At 60.9% G+C, this 18,630-nt stretch overlaps 3 protein-coding genes across 5 annotated transcripts; 1 reads left to right on the top strand and 2 right to left on the bottom strand.

Moving 5' to 3' along the window:
• Window positions 1-262: 262 nt before the first annotated feature.
• Window positions 263-3,916, bottom strand: LOC308056020 (uncharacterized protein). 3 transcript variants are annotated; one of them, XM_080370777.1, is made up of 3 exons: window positions 3,623-3,916; window positions 2,149-2,325; window positions 263-1,501 (listed from the first exon to the last, which is right to left on the bottom strand). In XM_080370777.1, exons 1-3 carry the CDS (start codon window positions 3,780-3,782, stop codon window positions 294-296), a joined length of 1,545 nt encoding a protein of 514 aa, XP_080226903.1. In that variant the 5' UTR covers window positions 3,783-3,916; the 3' UTR covers window positions 263-293. The 3 variants fall into 3 exon arrangements, with proteins under 3 accessions (XP_080226903.1, XP_080226904.1, XP_080226905.1); XM_080370778.1 differs by having other exon boundaries at window positions 2,547-3,701; XM_080370779.1 differs by having other exon boundaries at window positions 2,149-2,738; window positions 3,623-3,680.
• Window positions 3,917-7,103: 3,187 nt separating this feature from the next.
• LOC308056019 (uncharacterized protein) lies at window positions 7,104-13,784 on the bottom strand. Its single transcript, XM_080370776.1, has 3 exons — window positions 13,579-13,784; window positions 13,259-13,333; window positions 7,104-13,078 (listed from the first exon to the last, which is right to left on the bottom strand). The coding sequence occupies exons 1-3, from the start codon at window positions 13,610-13,612 to the stop codon at window positions 10,890-10,892; spliced, it is 2,298 nt and encodes a 765-aa protein (XP_080226902.1). The 5' UTR covers window positions 13,613-13,784; the 3' UTR covers window positions 7,104-10,889.
• Window positions 13,785-14,639: 855 nt separating this feature from the next.
• LOC308055963 (uncharacterized protein) lies at window positions 14,640-18,624 on the top strand. Its single transcript, XM_080370627.1, has 3 exons — window positions 14,640-14,760; window positions 16,018-16,145; window positions 16,411-18,624. Exons 2-3 carry the CDS (start codon window positions 16,055-16,057, stop codon window positions 17,832-17,834), a joined length of 1,515 nt encoding a protein of 504 aa, XP_080226753.1. The 5' UTR covers window positions 14,640-14,760; window positions 16,018-16,054; the 3' UTR covers window positions 17,835-18,624.
• Window positions 18,625-18,630: the final 6 nt, after the last annotated feature.

The following is an 18,630-nucleotide window of genomic DNA, read 5'->3' as shown; positions in this document are numbered from 1 at the left end:
GCTGGCCCCCCCACCCCAAAACGCAGCGGGATAAGGCGCCCAAGGGATTTGGGGGTCCCCTCACCCCAAAACACGATGGGGTGAGGCGCCCATCGCCCAAACAGATACGGGGGTCCCCATCTCATGCATCCAGCACGGGGGGGGGGGGGAACCGGGAATCGCCCACCGAGCCGTTTGCATCTGAAGTGACAAATACATTTTTGGGGTCAGCCCCCACTTTAGGGTGCCCCCCCCTCCACCACCACTTTTTTTTTTTTTGGGGGGGGGGGGGGGGGAGTGATGCTCAGGAGCCCCTACGGGGGCAATTCCTCCTCCTGCCCTTGTTTTTTCTCGCCTCCCGAGCTCCATCCCGACTTTTTTTCTTCCTCCCCGGGGGGTTGGGGACGCGGCGGCTGGTGGAGCCGCTGGTGCTTGAGCAAACTGGAGCGGACGCTGAACCTCTTCCCGCAAACCGGGCAGGGATACGGCTTCTCTCCCGTATGGATCCGTCGATGCCGACGGAGGTTGGAGCTTTGGACGAAGCGTTTCCCGCAAGCCGGACACTCGTAGGGTCGTTCTCCCGTGTGGAGCCGCTGGTGGATAACGAGGACGGAGCGAGCGCCGAAGCCTTTCCCGCATTCCCCGCATTTATAAGGTTTTTCACCCGTGTGTAATCCCTGATGTCGGATCAAACTGGAGCTGACCCGAAAAAGTTTCCCACACTCCCAACACCTATAGGGGGTCTCGCCGGCGTGGGATCGCTTATGGATTAGAAGATCCGAGCTCTGGACGAAGCTTTTCCCGCACTCCGGGCACTTGTAGGGTTTTTCTCCCGTATGCCGCCCTTGGTGGCGGGTGAGATGGGATCGTTCGTTAAAAGATTTCCCGCAAAACGAGCAGGAAAAGGGTTTTTCACCCGTGTGGGTTCGACGGTGTTGGATGAGATCCGAGCTTTGCCCGAAGCTTTTCCCGCATTCCGGACATTTGTAGGGTTTTTCTCCGGTGTGGATACGTTGATGACGGAAAAGATTGGAACGAGCGCTGAAACATTTCCCGCATTCGGGACAGACGTAGGGAATATCATCCGGGCGGCTCCGGGAAGGCGGGATACGATCAGCCTTCAAGTTTTTCCCGTAAGGATTTTCCATCCCGTGCAGGCGCTGATGACGGAGGAGGTTGGAGCGGCGGCTGAAGCATTTCTGGCATTCGGGACAGCGGTGGGGTTTTTCCCCCGTGTGGGTTTTTTGGTGGGAATTCAGGTGGGAATTCCAGGTAAAAGTTTTCCCACATTTCAAACAGGGATAAGGACGTTCCCCAGAGTGGATGCGTTGGTGGCGGAGGAGGTAGGCGCTGTGGTTGAAGCTCTTCCCGCACTCGGTGCATAAAAACCTTTTATCCCTCGGGATCGGGTCCTCCGGGGCCTCAAACCCCTTTCCGGGGGGGAGGGGATGAGCCGAATCCGTTCCCGGGGGATTTTCCTGGTGGACCGATGTGCTCGTTCCAGTGCTGGCTGGTCCCTCACCTGCTGGGAAATCGGGGATGAAGGCAGGGAGGGAGGGGGAGGGATTTGGGAGGAGGAAAGAGGGGGAGGGGGAGGGATTTGGGAGGAGGAAAGAGGGGGAGGGGGAGGGATTTGGGAGGAGGAAAGAGGGGGATGGGGAGGGATTTGGGAGGAGGAAAGGGGGATGGGGAGGGATTTGGGAGGAGGAAAGAGGGGGAGGGGGGGATTTGGGAGGAGGAAAGAGGGGGAGGGGGGATTTGGGAGGAGGAAAGAGGGGGATGGGGAGGGATTTGGGAGGAGGAAAGAGGGGGAGGGGAGGATTTGGGAGGAGGAAAGGGGGATGGGGAGGGATTTGGGAGGAGGAAAGAGGGGGAGGGGGGGATTTGGGAGGAGGAAAGAGGGGGAGGGGGGATTTGGGAGGAGGAAAGAGGGGGATGGGGAGGGATTTGGGAGGAGGAAAGAGGGGGGTGGGGAGGGATTTGGGAGGAGGAAAGAGGGGGGTGGGGAGGGATTTGGGAGGCGGAAAGACGGGGAGGGGGGATTTGGGAGGCGGAAAGAGGGGGAGGGGGAGATCTGGGGGGAGGCAGCGAAGGATTCCCAATGCCTGCGTGCGGCACCGTGGGAGTGGGGGAGGTTTTGCGGGGTCGGGGGGATGTGGACCCACTCACCCGGCGAGGCCGATGCCTCGCGGTTCTGCATGGCTGGTGAAACCCCCTCCTCCTCCAGCCCCCGAAACAGCAAACGCCTCCGTCGGTCCCTGCGATCCCCCAAACCAGGAGGGATCCAGGGATGGGCAGGGGGTTGTGAGGTCCCTCGAAGGGGGGGGGGGTGTCCCCATTCAGACCCTGGAGGGATAAAAGGGGTTGTGTTAGCCGGTGTGATGGTTAAAGGGGCCCAGCATCCCCCTGGAGGGGCTCGGGAGCCCCCTCACCGGTACCCAACGGAATCTGGGAGAGGAGTGGGAGGGAAATGCCGAGGCTGGGGGGGGGGGCTCTAGTTGGGGTTCAGAGTTGGGATGGTCCCTGGTATTGGGGGTGAGGGATCAGCTCCCCCATTGTGTCCTGACCTGGGCAGGCCCGGGACCGAGCTGAGCATCCCTGGGGTCAGGTGGAGCATCCCTGGGATCCGCTGGGGCATCCGGGGTGGAGCAGGGCATCCCTGGGACCAGGCAGAGCATCCCCCGGGCCAAGCCGAGCCGCTCTGGTACCCAGCACCTTCAGGGCCGTGCAAAGCATCCCCGAGACAGGGCTGAGCATCCCTGGGATGGTGAAAAGCATCCCTGGGACCGGCCAAGGCGTCCCAGGACCAGGAAAAGCGTTCCCACGACTGAGATGAGCACCACTGGGACCCAGCAGAGCATCCCTGGGAGAGGGAAAAGCATCTCTGGGACCGGGTAGTGCATCCCCTGGACCAGGAAAAACATCTCTGGACCAGCTAGTGCATCTCCTGGACCGGGAAAAGCATCTCCTGGACTGGGAAAGGCATCCCCCGGGCCGGGTAGGGCATCCCTGAACTGGGAAGAACATTTCTGGACCGGGTAGGGCTTCCCATGGATCGGGAAGAGCATCTCTGAACCGGGAAAAGCATCCTGTGGACCAGGAAAAGCATCCCCTGGACCAGTTAAAACATCTCCAAACGGGTAGGGCATCCCGTGGACTGGGTAGGGCATCCCGTGGACCGGGAAGGGCATCCCCTGGACCGGGAAGAGCATCCCGTGGACCGGGAAGGGCATCTCCGAACCGGGAAAAGCATCTCCGAACCGGGAAAAGCATCCCGTGCACCGGGAAATGCATCTCTGAACCGGGAAAAGCATCCCGTGGACCGGGAAGGGCATCCCGTGGACCGGGTAGGGCATCTCCGAACCGGGAAAAGCATCCCATGCACCGGGAAAAGCGTCCCGTGGGCCGGGTAGGGCATCTCCGAACCGGGAAATGCGTCCCGTGGACCGGGTAGGGCATCTCCGAACCGGGAAATGCATCTCCGAACCGGGAAAAGCGGCCCGGGACCGGGAAAAGCATCCCGTGGACCGGGTAGGGCATCTCCGAACCGGGTAAGGCATCTCCGGACCGGGAGAAGCATCCCGGGTCCCCCCCGCGCCCGGCCGGAGCCCCTCCCGAAGCCGCCCCCCGCCTCCCCCGGTACCTGCCGGCTCCGACCTCCCCCTCCGCTTCCTCCGGGAGGGGCGGCCCTTTCCTGTGTCCTCCCACACCGAGCCGGCCTGCAACAGGCGCCGGGGAGCGGGGGGAGGGGGGTTCACGTGGAGGAGGGGGGGTCCAGCCATCCGGCTGCCTCCCCCGAGCATCCTCGGGGGCGCTGGGGGGGGCGGGCGGGGTGCGGAGGAGGGGGTCGGCGGGGTAGTTCCCCGTTTTTCCGTGGAAATAGCAGATTTCCTACGGGAATCGAGGCAGATTGTTTTGTACGATCGTTAAAATAAAAAAAAATAAAGGGGGGGGGGGGTGCGGCGGGGGTTGAAGGGGGTCCCCAAAGCATTGCCCGCCCCCCAAGAATGAAGCCCTGAGCTCCACCAAGCCCCGATGGCAGAAAAAGGTGGGAAATTGGGAAGCTCCTTTTTATTTTCCCCCTTTTTCCTCCGAAATCGGGCACAAATCAGGAAAAAAAAACCCAAAAAAAACCACCCATGAAATTTAGCTTCATCCTTAAAAAAAAAAACAAAAAACATCTTTTAAAAATTTTTTTTGGGGTGCTGCCCTCCTGTGAGAAGTTGGGCACAATGATCCTTATGGTTCCCTTCCAACTTGAGATATTCCATGATGGGAGAAGGTGTTGGCCACGGTGGGAGAAGGTTGGCCACGGTGGGAGAAGGTTGGCCACGGTGGGAGGAGATTGGCCACGGTGGGAGAAGGTTGGCCACAGTGGGAGAAGGTGTTGGCCATGATGGGAGAAGGTTGGCCACGGTGGGAGAAGGTGTTGGCCACGATGGGAGAAGGTGTTGGCCACGATGGGAGAAGGTTGGCCACGATGGGAGAAGGTTGGCCACGGTGGGAGAAGGTTGGCCACGGTGGGAGGAGATTGACCACGGTGGGAGGAGATTGACCACGGTGGGAGAAGATTGGCCACGGTGGGAGAAGGTTGGCCACAGTGGGAGAAGGTGTTGGCCATGATGGGAGAAGGTTGGCCACGGTGGGAGAAGATTGGCCACGATGGGAGAAGGTTGGCCACGGTGGGAGAAGGTGTTGGCCACGATGGGAGAAGGTGTTGGCCACGGTGGGAGAAGGTGTTGGCCACGATGGGAGAAGGTTGGCCATGGTGGGAGAAGATTGGCCACGATGGGAGAAGGTTGGAAGAGGCTTCCTGGAGCTGGTCCACCTTTGGAGATGCTGAAGGATACGGACGTGGGTCTAGAAGTCCTTGCTTGAGCTGGTCGGAGTGGATCATCTCCAGGTCTTGGCTCCAAACCTCCATCTACCGGGGATGTGAGGGGGTTTGGTGGGACACTTTGGGATCCTGCATCAGCACCTCTGTCCTTGCAGGTGACAGGACCGTGGATGGTGAGGAGGATGGAGCCCGAACCCTGATGGAGCCCGAACCCTGATGGAGCCCGAACCCTGATGGAGCCCGAACCTTGGTGGAGCCCAACTCTTCTCCGTGATGCCGGAGGAGGCAGGGGTGGGGACGCTGCAGGAGCACCACGGATGTCCTCGTCACACGGATGTTGGGTTCTTTAGAGCCTGCAGTTGTATCTGACTTTCTCGAAGGAACAAAGGAACCAAGCTCATCTCAGCGTCGTGTGGAGAAACCCAAGACAGGAGCCATCTCTGCAGCTGCTCCGGGGCAAGACGCTTCCCCCCGACACGGCTTTTCCTCGCCGGCTATTTTTGGCTTTGCTGGAGCGGTTGGATTTGCCCTTCAGGGAACAACCCGTGTGAAACCTTTGGGTTTGGGAGGACATCGCAATCGTTTGATGTTGCTCCCCCATATCCCTCTTCATCCCGTTTTGGTTTTTTTTTTTCCCCCCAGATTAAGACTTTGGAGGCAGTTTTGTTCCATTTTTATAATTTCCCCGTAGCACAGCCACCACAATTACTCCAGCATTAAAAAAAAAAAAAAAAAAAAAAAAAAGAAATTCCTACATATTTTTTTATGCATTTATTAAGACACTTATCCATGGAAACCTTCCCCAAAGAAATGTAAGGAATATATACGTATTCCACGCAGACCCCTTCCCCCCAACCCTGGCAGCAATTTAATTAAGACAACAGAAATTTAATATCGATCTAAAAATAAAGACCCCACCCCATTCCCCTCCTGGCACCGTTCCCCCCCGCAGATGTTTCCTCAGAACCTTCTGCTCCAGCAGAGCCAAGTCCAGGACTCTGGGAGGGGGTGGGGGGGGGGGTGGGGGGAGGTTCTTGGGTTGGACCCCAAAATTGGGTCGTGCCCAGGGGGTCTGTGCCCCATGGCAGAGCTGTGGGGTGGTGATGGGGCTGGCACCGGCTCCTCGTCCCTGGGGTGGGTGCGGGGACGGTGGCTGAGGGAACAGTGTCCCCTGGGGTTGGGGGGGTTGCACTTGGGGTGCTCAGCCCTTCCCCAATCCATGGGGTGGGAGGGGGTCCGCTCTTCTTCCCCAGTAAGTCCTCCAAGGTGTTGGTGCTGCTCGCTTCTCCCCAGGGACCTGCTTGGGAAGTGATGCTTTGAGCTGCGAACCCCTTTGAGGACGTCCTGAACCCCTTGGAGATGTGCTGAACACCTCTGAGACATGCTGAACCCTTTGGAGACATCCTGAACCCCTTGGAGATGTGCTGAACACCTCTGAGACATCCTGAACCCTTTTGGAGACATCCTGAACCCCTTGGAGATGTGCTGAACACCTCTGAGACATCCTGAACCCTTTTGGAGACATCCTGGACCCCTTGGAGATGTCCTGCAGAGCCACCCTAAAAAAAAAAACCAACCCATTTTGGAGGCTGAAGGTACCTGTGGGCATTAACTACCCTGACCATGCCCACTTGGGACCCCCACCAACCCCTGCCCACGGCCTAGGGGCTCTATTGAAAGCCCAGCCCTGGGGATCTTCATCCTTCTGCAGAATTCTTGGTGGAGCATCCATGCGCGACCTGCCCCGTGGGCTGCCAGCCTGGCTTGCCCTTGGCTTGGTGGGATGTGGCCATGGTTGGTGGTGCCCCTTGGAGTCTTGGGGGTGGGGGTGGGGTGGGGTGTTAATTTACTTTCTTCTCCTTGGGGTTCACTGGCAGATGTTTGGAGCATCCCTAGGGACACGGTGGGACCCAATCCTCCCCCACCGCCCGAGTGGAGTGGCGTTTTGGGGTTAAAAAGGTGGTTTTGGTGCCACTGCCCTCTTGGCTACCCAAGTGGCCGTGACTGATAGGGCTCAGCTGGTGAAGGCTTGACACTTCCCTCCACCCCGACACATTTTTACTGGATTTTGTGGGCATCTTGCACCGGAAAACGCACATTTTGAACTGCAGGATTAGTGGCAACTGGGCTTCCACCTGGGGCAACCCAACTGGAAACCCAACCAAAAGGAAAAAGGGGAGAAAAAAAAAAAAACCCTTGGAAAACTGGATCTTGATGTGGTTTGAAGCCCTCCAAAGCCAATGGAAGAGGAACGACCCCGGGAAAAGGACTGCAGCGCTGGCCGGGGTAGCTAGGCTCTAATTTATTACTACTCATGGAAAGAAAGCGACTCCAAAAAAAAAAAATAAAAATATTAAAAATAAAAATAAGACGCGAGCCGTGGTGACGAGGCGAGGCGGTCCCCGAAAGCGGACACGGAGGGGACCGTTGACAAGCAGCACAGCGACACGTCCACGCCGGTTTCGGAAGCACGGACAACACCAGAAAATATATAAATTTCACTTAAATCACAGTTTGGTGTGGGTTCCCACCCCCCCTCCCCCCCAGCATATACCCGCTGAAGTTCTTCGTCCTCTTTTCGGGGTGGCTTTTGTCCCTTGTGGCTCCGCTGGGGACCCTGCGCCCCACGGCACGGTCACCGTGTCCTCCTAAAACAATTACTTGAACCTTGGGGGAAGGTTCTAGACTTCATCCCTGTCCCTCCTCTTCCTCCCCCTTCCCCACATTCCATTCATGAGGTCCTGGGCTCTGAAGGGTGGTGGGGAGGGGGTCTCCTCGCATCCCCCCCCTTGGTGACCCCACCCACAGAGCATTGGAGAGGTGACCAAGCCACATCATCTCACCATGCCCTTGATTTTGGGCTAATTTGGCCCAAATTGGCCAGAGAGCCCCAAGGCAGGACAGTGCCTGCGCGGGAGCGTGTAATTAGCGCGCTCATTAATGCACAATTAGTGCAAGGGCATGGTGAGCACCAACAACATGCTCATTAATGCATAATTAATGCCACGCTGGGGTGATTTGGAGGTGGGCGCCAAAAGCCACCCCCAACGGCAGCTCCCATTGACTGTTGGCCAAAATTGAGGCAAGAACATGAGATTTTGGGGCTCCTTCTAACGAGTTTCTTCCCCCAAAGTGGGGCTGGTGCTGCCTTCAGGGCAGCTCCCTGGGGGAACGTTGGGGATCTGAACCCGCTGGGGGTCTCTGGAGGGTCCCCCCACAATGCAAAGACAGAATTAACATCCTCGGTGACATCAGGGTTGGGCCAGCAGTGACATCTCAGTTGTGCCATCCCGGTTGTGCCACCGGTGACATCCTGGTTGAGCAACTGTTGACATCCTGGTTGAGCAACCGTTGACATCATGGTTGTACCATCAAGGACATCCTGGTGGTACCATCAAGGACATCCCGGTTGTGCCACCGGTGACATCCTGGTTGAGCAACCGTTGACATCATGGTTGTACCATCAAGGACATCATGGTTGTACCATCAAGGACATCCCGGTTGTGCCACCGGTGACATCCTGGTTGAGCAACCGTTGACATCATGGTTGTACCATCAAGGACATCCCGGTTGTGCCAGCAGTGACATCCCGGTTGTGCCAGCAGAGATGTCCTGGTTCCACCATCAGTGACACCGCGGTGGTGGCATCGGTGACACCCCAGTTTTCAGCAGGGTAGGCCGGGAAGCCAGGCAGGTCCCCAGACACGTTGCATGGAGCCGGGGACAATCCTCAGGCCAGGGGATGGTGCAGCTCCGCATCCCGCTGCGCATCCCTTCTCCTCCATCCATCACACCTCCAAGCTTCACAATCCTTGAGCAAACACCCGGAGTCAATTCCTTCTGCTCTGGGCATTAATTTTTTTTTATTTTTTATTTTTTTAAATTCTTATTTTTTTCCACATCCAATGGTCTGGCAGCAATTCCCGGCACTGCCGCATCCGACGCCGGCTTGGCTCCCGCTTCCCGCAGCCATGTGCTCCGGTACTTCCTCGGGACGGTTGTTTTTACACCTTTCTCTATTTTTATCACTGACTTTTTTTCATTCCATACATCCTTTGCTTTCTTTTCCTCCTTTTTCATTTTCTATGTTTTTTTTTTTTTCCATATTTTGACATTTTTCCTCTTTTTTTTTTTGCACCTACGTTACTACCTGGTCTGCTTGCCGATATTTATTTCTTCAATAAACGCGATGAGTCCTTCCCGTAGCATCTCTGCACCTCTTCAATTATTTCGTTTTCAGTCAAAACCTTCCCATTTCCAGCAATTTCAGCAACCTCTTACTTTTCCAAAAGTCTTATTTCACCTTTTTATTCTCTTTCGGGGAAAAAACCAAAGTCATTCTCAGCCTTAATTCTTTTTCTTCTGCATTTCTTTTGATGCTTTTACAATTCCCGTGTAACCTTTTCCGGGTTTTTTTAGCGGTTTTTTGGGTTGTTTCTTCTTGAATTTTAAATTCTTCTGCATTTATTTTCCCCCGAGAAGCCCTCGCTCTCCCGGTAATGGGGAGGAATTGGGAAATGGGAGAAATCAGGATTTCAGGCAGCAAAAAAAAGCACTGCCGCCGCCTTTTCCCGATAGTACCGTAATGCGCCAAATCCCGCCCCGAGGGACGGAGCAAAAGCAAACATAAAAATTCAGGAAAACTAGTAATAATAATAATAATAATACTAATAAAAAAACAAACCCCACCACAAATGCATGAAAGTTTTTGCAAAGTCCGTGTGGAAAAGGAAAAAAAACCCCAAACCCCACCAAAATATTCCATTAAGTGCCTGATCAATGACATCACAAAATCGTGTGGTTTTGCCCAAAAGTTATTTTCTTTCTGAATGGAAAAAAATAATAAAAGAAAACCCTGACTGGCTCCGTTTCTGAGGAATGAGGTGGGATAAGACGAGCTCAGGGAGATGCTGCAGGAGACGAGGATGTGGAAATATCCCAGAGTCCCTTGCGGCAGCTCCGGGGTGGGCAGAAGGTGATGCGGCAGCATGGGAAAACCGCCATTTTTGCCATTTTTTCTCCCAAAATGCTCCAAGGTGGGACCAGAGGGTGGTACGTGGGTGGGGGTGATGACGTGGAGCTACATCCGATGAGGAGCAGAGGGGCGAGGTGGGATGAGCTGGGGGGGGCACCGATGGGAGATGCTGGTTGAGCGGTGGGGTGGGAAGTGGGGTGGCTTGGATGGAGGTTGGGGTGCTGGTGTGGAGCTGGGGGGATGCTGGGGTGGGGGCACCCGGTGCCAGCAGCGCGCTCATTAATTATCCATAAAGGCTGAACGGCTCCGGGTGGGAATAAGCCCCCCCCAACACCGGGGCTTTGAGGCCGACCCAGGATGGGTGTTGGGCGAGCGGCTGGGGAGGCTGGGAGGAGGATGGAGCCGGGGGCTGTGGTCAGGGTTAGAGCAGCCGCCTCATCCCCTAATTAGATCGTTAATTAGCCACCGAGGCTGAAGGGCTCTGGGCAGGAGCAGCCCCCCCAGCGACCAGTCGTTGAGGCCAGCGCCGGCTGGGTGTTGGGCGAGCGGCTGGGGAGGGTGGGGGAAGGATGGAGCCGGGGCTGCAGCCAGGGTCCCTCGTGCCCCAATTAGCAAGATTATTAATTAGCCCCAAAGGCTGAAAGGCTCCGAGCAAGAACGGGCTCCCCAACAACGGGCCTTGGAGGTCAGCCCCAGTTGGGTGTTGGGCGAGCGGCTGGGGAGGTTGGGAGGAGGACGGAGCCACAGGACGAAGGGGACTCGCCCATCCTCTAATTAGCGAGATCGTTAATTAGCCACCGAGGCTGAAGGGCTCTGGGCAGGAACAAGCTCCCCTCAACACCGGGGATTCAATGCCAGCCCAGGATGGGTGTTGGGTGAGCGGCTGGGGAGGGTGGGAGGAGGACGGAGCCACAGGACGAAGGGGACTTGCCCATCCTCTAATTAGCGAGATCGTTAATTAGCCACCGAGGCCGAAGGGCTCTGGGCAGGAGCAGCCCCCCCAGCGACCAGTCGTTGAGGCCAGCGCCGGCTGGGTGTTGGGCGAGCGGCTGGGGAGGGTGGGAGGAGGACGGAGCCGTGGCCAGGGCCGGGCACCGCTCAGTTGATCAGGGAGGGGGTCTGGGCCCCCGAGGCGGGGGCCGAGGGGAACGACGGGTGGGGGAAGGCGCGGGCGGGGAAGGACAGGGCCCACGGCAGGTCCAGCGCGGGGCTGGACAGGGAAGGGATGGGCAGGGGCGAGGGGGAGGCGGGGAAGGAGGGCAGCGAGGGGATGGGGGCCACCGAGCCCCCCAACGGCGGCGAGAAGGTGGCGCCGGAGAAGGCGCCGGAGGGGGGCAGAGGGCTGGCGGCGGCGGCGGCGCTGGCAGCGGCGGCTTTGGGCTTGTCCCCGGCGTGGGTGCGCTGGTGCCGGTTGAGGTGGGAGCTGCGGCTGAAGCACTTGCCGCACTCGGGGCACTTGTAGGGCTTCTCGCCGGTGTGGACGCGCTGGTGGATGGTGAGCTCCGAGCGCTGGATGAAGCTCTTGCCGCACTCGGAGCACTGGTAGGGCTTCTCGCCGAGATGGATGCGCTGGTGCTTGATGAGGTTGGAGGAGACGCTGAAGCATTTGCCGCAGACGTTGCACTTGTAGGGTTTCTCCCCGGTGTGCATCCGGCGGTGCTTGGTGAGGTCCGACTTCTGGATGAAACCCTTCCCGCAGTCGGGACACTTGTAGGGCTTCTCGCCAAGGTGGGTCCGTTGGTGCTTGATGAGGTTGGACCGGACGCTGAAGCTCTTCCCGCAGTCCCCGCACTTGTAGGGCTTCTCTCCCGTGTGCATCCGCCGATGCTTCACCAACGCCGAATTTTGCCCAAAGCTCTTCCCGCATTCGGGACAGGTATAGGGTTTCTCCCCGGTCTGCGTCCCTTGGTGCTTGACGTTCTCCGCCCGGTACGTGAAGCTCTTCCCACACTCGCTGCACTTATGGGTCCTCTCTGGTGCCGGTCGGGCGCGGGCACCCCAAAGAAAGCTCTTGCCGCAATCGGTGCATTTACAGGCTCGTTCGGTGGTGGTGGTCAACAGCCGCCGGCGCTTGTTGGAGGCCAAGAAGCTCTTCCCGCAGTCGGTGCACTGGCAGGGCTGCTCGGCACCGGCGTGGACCCGTTGGTGCCTCTCCAAGTGGGAGCTCTGGGAGAAGCTCTTCCCACAGTCGCCGCAGCGGTAGGGCTTCTCACCCATGTGGATACGGCGATGCCGGTCCAGGTGGGAGCTCCAGGCGAAGCTCTTGCCGCAGTCCCCGCACTGGTAGGGTTTGCCGGCGGCGTGGCTGCGTTGGTGCTGCAGCAAGGCGGCGTTCAAGCCGAACCCCTTCCCGCACTCCCCGCACTTGTAGGGCTTCTCGCCGGTGTGGGTGCGCCGGTGCTTGGCCAACGCCGCGCTCTTGGTGAAGCCCTTCCCGCACTCGCCGCACTGCAAGGGCTTCTCGGGGCTTTTGGAACCTTCGGCGCCGCGGGGAACCGGGCAGCGCCCGCAGTCGGTGCAACGGCAAGCGGGTTCGCCGGCCGCGGCGTGGGTCCGGCGATGCCGGTCGAGGTGGGAGCTCCAACTGAAGCTCTTCCCGCACTCCGGGCAGGCGTAGGGCTTTTCGCCGGTGTGGATCCGGCGATGCCGCTCCAGATGCGAATTCCAGTTGAAGCCCTTCCCGCAATCCCCACATTTGTAGGGTTTTTCCTCCAGGTGTAATTTTTGGTGCTTGACCAAACTGGCGCTGGCTGGGAAACTCTTCCCGCAGACGCCGCACTGGCAAGGCGCCGCGCCGGCACCGGCGCCGGCGTGCACCCGTTGATGCTGGATGAACGCTGAGCCCACGCTGAAGGTCTTGCCGCAGTCGGGGCACTTGTAGGGTTTCTCACCGGCGTGCCGGCGTTGGTGGGTGATGAGGGTTGAGCTGAGCCGAAAACATTTGCCGCATTCAGGGCATTTATGGGGGCGTTCGGTGCCTCGCCGGCGTTTGTTGAAGGCTGAAGCGAAAGCCAACGCTTTGCCGCAGTCGTGGCAGCGGCCGTGGCCAAGCAAGCTGCGCGGCGGAAATTTCTTGAAGCCTCGGTGGCCGGATTTTGCCTGTCGCTTGCCCGATGGCTTTCGGGGCTGGTTCTCTGGTTTTTGGGGACCGTCGCTGGGCTTCGTCCCCTCCGCGCTGGCGGGGCTGGTCCCCTTGGGCTTCCCCGCTGGCGTCGCCTCGGTGTCGACCTTCTCCAGCTCGCCCGGTGGTGGATCTTCCTCTTCGTTCTCGCTCAACAACCCATCGTCTACAGGGAAGAAGGGGGGTGAGGATCCGGCCCCGCCACCCAACGCTCCCCAGTTGGCTGCCCGCATCCCCCCGGCATCGCCACGGTTGTATCTGGCTTCTCCCCGACCCACCCCCATGGTTTTTGGGGCTTCCAAACCATGTTCCCGGTCACCACCACCGGGCACCATGGGTGACTTACCCGACACCAGCCCCCTCCTCCGGTGGGATTCGGCGAAGGCGGTGATGCGCGGCCAACTGATGGCGATTTCCTCCGCTGGGGGAGACAGTTGGACACCGGTTACAGCTCTTCTCACCCCCCAAAATTATAACGCCAGGATGGGGGTGGCCAAGGGCGCTGGGAACGGGGTCCCGGTTGAACCCCCCACCCCTCTATTTAAGCCCAACCCTGGCGATGGCGGTGTTTGTACACCGGTAGGAATTCAGCCACTCGTTAAGGCCAATTAATTTAATTTTACTCTCCTTGAAGAATAATAAATGAAGGGAAATTAAGAGCCTCACCCAGGGAGATGACGCTCTCGTAGCTCTCCTGCATCTCGTCCCGGTGGTCCAGGCTCGTCCTGGTGCCGGCACGTTGGGGTTGGTTGGTTTTGGTTTTTTTTTAGGGGGGTCGGGGGGCGGGGGTCTCACCAGTCCCTGCAACACAAGCAGCTCCAGTTCAGGTATCGTGGTTCACAGGGAGGGGGGGGGCGCACCCCCAGACTGGGTCCCCCCCTCCACCTCCAGCTGGATGTATGGCTCGTATAGGGGGTCCCCACCTGGGTAGCGATGGGTGCGCCCCCCCCCCCCCCCCCAGGGTGCTTCACCCCAAAGCCCCCCCAGTACATACCTTGGGGGAAGGACCCTCTCCCCCCCCCCCCAGGGTCGGGGAGCACTAAATAATGGGTGGGGGTGTCCCCAGGGAGTGGGGGTGGGGGGTTAAATGCAACCAAGGGGTGGAAATTAAAGGGGGGGGGGGCGCGGATTAAAATGCAACAGGGCTGGGGGGGAAATGAGAATCGTGGTTGGATGCAAAGAGGGGAGAAACGGGGGGGTCGGGGGGGGGAGGTGGGTGCAGAGGGGGGGAGGTGGGTGCAAGAAGAGGTTTTTTTGGGGGGGGTGATAAAAACAACGCGGCTGGACGCGGGGGCGGGGGGAGGGGAAACGCGAGCGAGGTGAAGGCGGGGAGGGGGTGTAAAATAGAGGGGGGTGGGCGAGGGGAGGATGGGGAGCACCCCCCCTTCCCCATCTCCGGGGGGGGGGGGGGCGGGGGGCGTCGGGGTGCGGCCGGGCGGGGCCGTGTGTCCGTGTCCGTGCCCGTGCCGCCCCCCCCCTCCCCCCATCCCCGGGGGTCTCCCCCGTTACCTGGTACCGGGAGCGGAGGGATGCGGAGGCGCTGGAGCACCGGGGGGGGGGGGAGGGGGGGGAAAGGGGGGGGGAATTGGGGGAGGGGAGGGGGGAGAAGCGAGGGTGGGGGGCGACGCCGGGGCTGTTGCACGCCGGCTCGGTGAGCCCGGACACACAGGAAGGGGATGGAGCAACCGGGACCCGGGGGGGGGGCACAGACAGGAAGGGGGGGGGGGGGGACACGGCCTCGAGCTGGAGCCACCGGGACCGAAGGGAACGGACCCCCGGAGTCGCCTTTGTGGTCCTTAGGGGTCGCTGTGGGTCCCCACCCCCTCCCTGCCCGGCCCGGGGGGGCAGGTAACGGGAAGCTCCCCCCCCCCCCCCCCGTAACACGCACGGAGCGGGGTGGGGGGTGGGGGGGCGCTCCCGGCGCCGCCCGGCTTTGTCCCTGGGTGGGGGGAGGGAGGATGGAGGGAGGGGGGGGGGGGCGTCCATCCCCTGTAGACCCCGGGGGGGATGGGGATAGGGGGCGGGGGGGGCTCGTCCATCCTGTGTAGAGCCAGGGGGGAGCAGTGATGGGGGGCCGGGGGGGTCCCCGCCATCCCCTATAGACCCAGTGGGGTCCCCGCCATCCCCTATAGACCCAGGGGTGGTCCTTCCATCCCCTATAGACCGGGGGGGGAGCAGGGCTGGGGGCTGGGGGGGTCCCCTCCATCCCCTATAGCCCCAGTGGGGTCCCCACCATCCCCTATAGAGCCGGGGGGGAGCAGGGATGGGTCTGGGGGGGGTCCTGTCCATGCCTATAGCCCCAGTGGGGTTCCCTCCATCCCCTATAGACCCGGGGGGGAGCAGGGCTGGGGGCTGGGGGGTCCCCTCCATCCCCTATAGACCCCGGGGGGGAGCAGGGCTGGGGGCTGGGGGGTCCCCTCCATCCCCTATAGACCCGGGGGGGAGCAAGGATGGGTCTGGGGGGGTCCTGTCCGTGCCCTATAGCCCCAGTGGGGTCCCCTCCATCCCCTATAGAGCCGGGGGGGAGCAGGGCTGGGGGTTGGGGGGGTCCCCTCCATCCCCTATAGACCCGGGGGGGAGCAGGGCTGGGGGTTGGGGGGGTCCCCTCCATCCTCTATAGAGACGGGGGGGAGCAGGGATGGGTCTGGGGGGGGTCCTGTCCATGCCTATAGCCCCAGTGGGGTCCCCTCCATCCCCTATAGACCCGGGGGGGAGCAGGGCTGGGGGCTGGGGGGGTCCCCCTCCATCCCCTATAGACCCGGGGGGGAGCAGGGATGGGTCTGGGGGGGTCCTGTCCGTGCCCTATAGCCCCAGTGGGGTCCCCTCCGTCCCCTATAGACCTTATGGGCAGTGGGGATGGGGGACCAGGGGGGTCTCCTCCATCTCACTGGGGGGCCTGGTCCTGCCACCCCACGCTGGCCTCTGGTTGTCCCCTCCAGTGTCACCCATGGGGCCTGGGGCCACCCCACAAATGGAGACCCCCAAACTCATCCTCATGCTGGGTGCTGGGACCCCTCCCCTGAACCCCAAGTTTCACCGAGCCGGCGGCGATGCTTTTGGGGGGGGGGGCTGTGGGGTGGTGATGGGGTGGTCTTGGCTTTCCAGGGTCCCCGTGCCACTGGCCGAGGTGTGGGAATGGGCGATGGACCCCTGGGGGGCTGCAGAGCCAGAGCAGAAGGTGCTTTTTGAGGGTGAGGAGGAGGAGGATGCCCGCGACCCCCCAGTGATGCAGAGTAAGTATCGAGGAGGGTCGAGGTGGGGTGGGGTCCTCATTGCGCCCCAGCCTTGGGGAGGGCTTGGAGACCCTCCCTCAGCACCCAGATCCTGCAGCGTCCCCCCAGAATGGAACCCCCGTCCTCGGTCCCTGCACCGAGTAGCTCAAAGTTCTGGGGTGCACCAGCCCAGCCCCCTTGATGTTCCCGTGGGAAGGGGGTCTCCATCCCTGGTAGCCCCCCATCACTGGGACTGACCCCCATCCCCCCTCCTCCGCCACCCCAGCGACACCAAGCGACACCGAGAGGGACCCCCCGGCGGTGGGTGACCCTGAGATCGTAGATCTGGATACGGCCGCCCTGTTGGGTCACGCCGAGGAGAGCCCACCGGGCGACCGCAGCCCGGCACGGGAGACCCTACGTTGGACCGTGGTCCAGCAGATTGACTCGCCCGGCGCGGCAGGAGGTCGGCGGGACCTGCCCGGGGCGGGAGCTGGCGCCTTCTCCAACTTCAAGAGCATCATCATGTTGCAGAAGAGTTACGAGTGCGGGGAATGCGGCAAGAGCTTCAGCTGCAGCTCCCACTTCAGCAAACACCGGCGGACCCACACCGGGGAGAAACCCTTCCTCTGCCTCCACTGCGGCAAGAGCTTCAACGTCAGCTCCAACCTCTACCGGCACCAACGGGCTCACGCCGCCGAACGGCCGGCTCCACCGGCTCCGCCGGCGCGGCCCCGGGGGTTGCCGTATAAATGCGAGGAGTGCGGCAAGAGCTTTCGCCGTAACAAGGAGCTGGTGACCCACCAACGGTTGCACACCGGTCGCTTGCCCTTCCAGTGCGGTCACTGCGGTAAGAGCTTCAGTTGGAGCTCCCATTTTGACCGGCACCAACGCATCCATACTGGTGAGAAGCCCTACCAGTGCCCTGAATGCGGTAAGCGTTTTAGCCGTAGCTCCCACCTCTACCGGCACCAACGCACCCACGCCGGCGGTCGCTCTTACATCTGCACCTACTGCGGGCGTAGTTTCGGTAGCACCCTCCATTTCGACCGGCACCAACGCACCCACACCGGCCAACGACCCTACAAGTGCACCCTGTGCCGGAAAAGTTTTGGTGATGGGCCGGCGTTGGTCAAACACCAACGTCTTCATCTGGGCGACGGTCCTTTCCGTTGCGAAGAGTGCGGTAAAGCCTTCGGCGCCCGCGCCCAATACGCCCGGCATTGGCGCAGCCTCCACGGCGGCGGTGAGAAACCTTACCGTTGCGGTGATTGCGGGAAGAGTTTCTCCTGGAGCTCCCATTGGGAACGACACCAACGTATCCACACCGGTGAACGACCCTACCAATGCGGGGACTGCGGCAAACGTTTCGGCCGGACCTCCCACCTCTACCGGCATCAACGTACCCACGCCGGCGGGCAACCCCACATCTGCGCCGACTGCGGGAAGAGCTTCAACAGCACCCTCCACTTCCATAAGCACCAACGGGCTCACGCCGGTCCCCGGCACGCCTGTCCCGATTGCGGCAAGGCGTTCGCCGACGGTTCGGCGTTGGCCAAGCACCGCCGGGCGCACGCCGGTGAGAAGCCTTTCCCCTGCCCGCAGTGCGGCCGGCGTTTTGGCGTCAGCTCCCATCTTCACCGTCACCTCCGTAGCCACGGTGAGGAAGAGCCGCCGGAGGAGCCACCGGATGAGCTCACGCCCCGTTAACCGGGGGCGACTGGGGAGAAAGGGGTGGGGGGGGGGAACGTAGGGTTGACCCCCCCCCGGGTGGCTCCCGTCCCCCCACCGCTGCTGCGGGGTGCCGTGGGTAGCCCCCGTGCGTGATGGGTGCCACGGGGATGGGCGCTCCCAAGCCGGTGATGTCCCCCGGTGGCACCAACCCCGGCCCCGAGGACGTAGTTTTCGTAGGGTAGAGTAGGAAGGTAGGGTAGATAGGGGAGGATGGAGATGGGGCTGGGGGGCCGAGTGGGAATTCGGGGGGGGGGAGGAGGGTCCCCCTCCAGAAAATCAGACCTATTCCTGCCAGTGGACATCAGGACGTCCCAACCACACTCCTTCTCCACGCGTAGGCCAGGAGAAACCACCTCCATGGGTGTTGGGGAAGCGGTGCTGAGCGGCTGGGGAGGCGCAGGAGGGAAGAGGATGGGGTTGGGGGCGGGGGAGACCCCACCGGCTCCTCGCCAAACTCGAAAAGACCCCAAAATATCTGGGGTGGCTTCATCCCTTGCCCATCCCACCATCCCCACGCTGCCAGCCTTGACCAGCACCCAAAGCCCGAGGCCTCCCAGCCACGCTCGGGGCGTGATGACGCCGTCTACCGAATGACACCTTTTTGGGGCAAAACATCCCGATTTTGTGGCTCTGTGGTTAAGAAACGAGCCTGGGCGTTGGCCCCCAGCGGCTCCCAGCCGCGCGCTGTGGTTTGGCTGCCGGCGACGCTTCGGTGCGGACCCGGCGTTGGAGCGGTTTATTTAATGTATTTATTGTATTTATTCGGCGGGAG

Source organism: Falco punctatus (genome assembly GCF_963210335.1).
Source record: "Falco punctatus genome assembly, chromosome: 21".
In the NCBI taxonomy this organism is placed as follows: Eukaryota; Metazoa; Chordata; class Aves; order Falconiformes; family Falconidae; genus Falco; species Falco punctatus.
This window is presented reverse-complemented; position numbering and strand designations above follow the sequence as displayed.

Bases quoted from the DNA above. Each gene is read 5' to 3' on its own strand.
- LOC308055963 (XM_080370627.1), top strand. From the start codon at position 16,055: ATGGACCCCTGGGGGGCTGCAGAGCCAGAGCAGAAGGTGCTTTTTGAG. The intron at 16,146-16,410 runs GTAAGTATCGAG...CCGCCACCCCAG, and splicing joins CGACCCCCCAGTGATGCAGA to CGACACCAAGCGACACCGAG.
- LOC308056020 (XM_080370777.1), bottom strand. From the start codon at position 3,782: ATGCTCGGGGGAGGCAGCCGGATGGCTGGACCCCCCCTCCTCCACGTG. The intron at 2,326-3,622 runs GTACCGGGGGAG...TTATCCCTCCAG, and splicing joins GGGGAGGTCGGAGCCGGCAG to GGTCTGAATGGGGACACCCC. The intron at 1,502-2,148 runs GTGAGTGGGTCC...ATTTCCCAGCAG, and splicing joins CGAGGCATCGGCCTCGCCGG to GTGAGGGACCAGCCAGCACT.
- LOC308056019 (XM_080370776.1), bottom strand. From the start codon at position 13,612: ATGCAGGAGAGCTACGAGAGCGTCATCTCCCTGG. The intron at 13,334-13,578 runs GTGAGGCTCTTA...TGTCTCCCCCAG, and splicing joins CGAGAGCGTCATCTCCCTGG to CGGAGGAAATCGCCATCAGT. The intron at 13,079-13,258 runs GTAAGTCACCCA...TCTTCCCTGTAG, and splicing joins GAGGAGGGGGCTGGTGTCGG to ACGATGGGTTGTTGAGCGAG.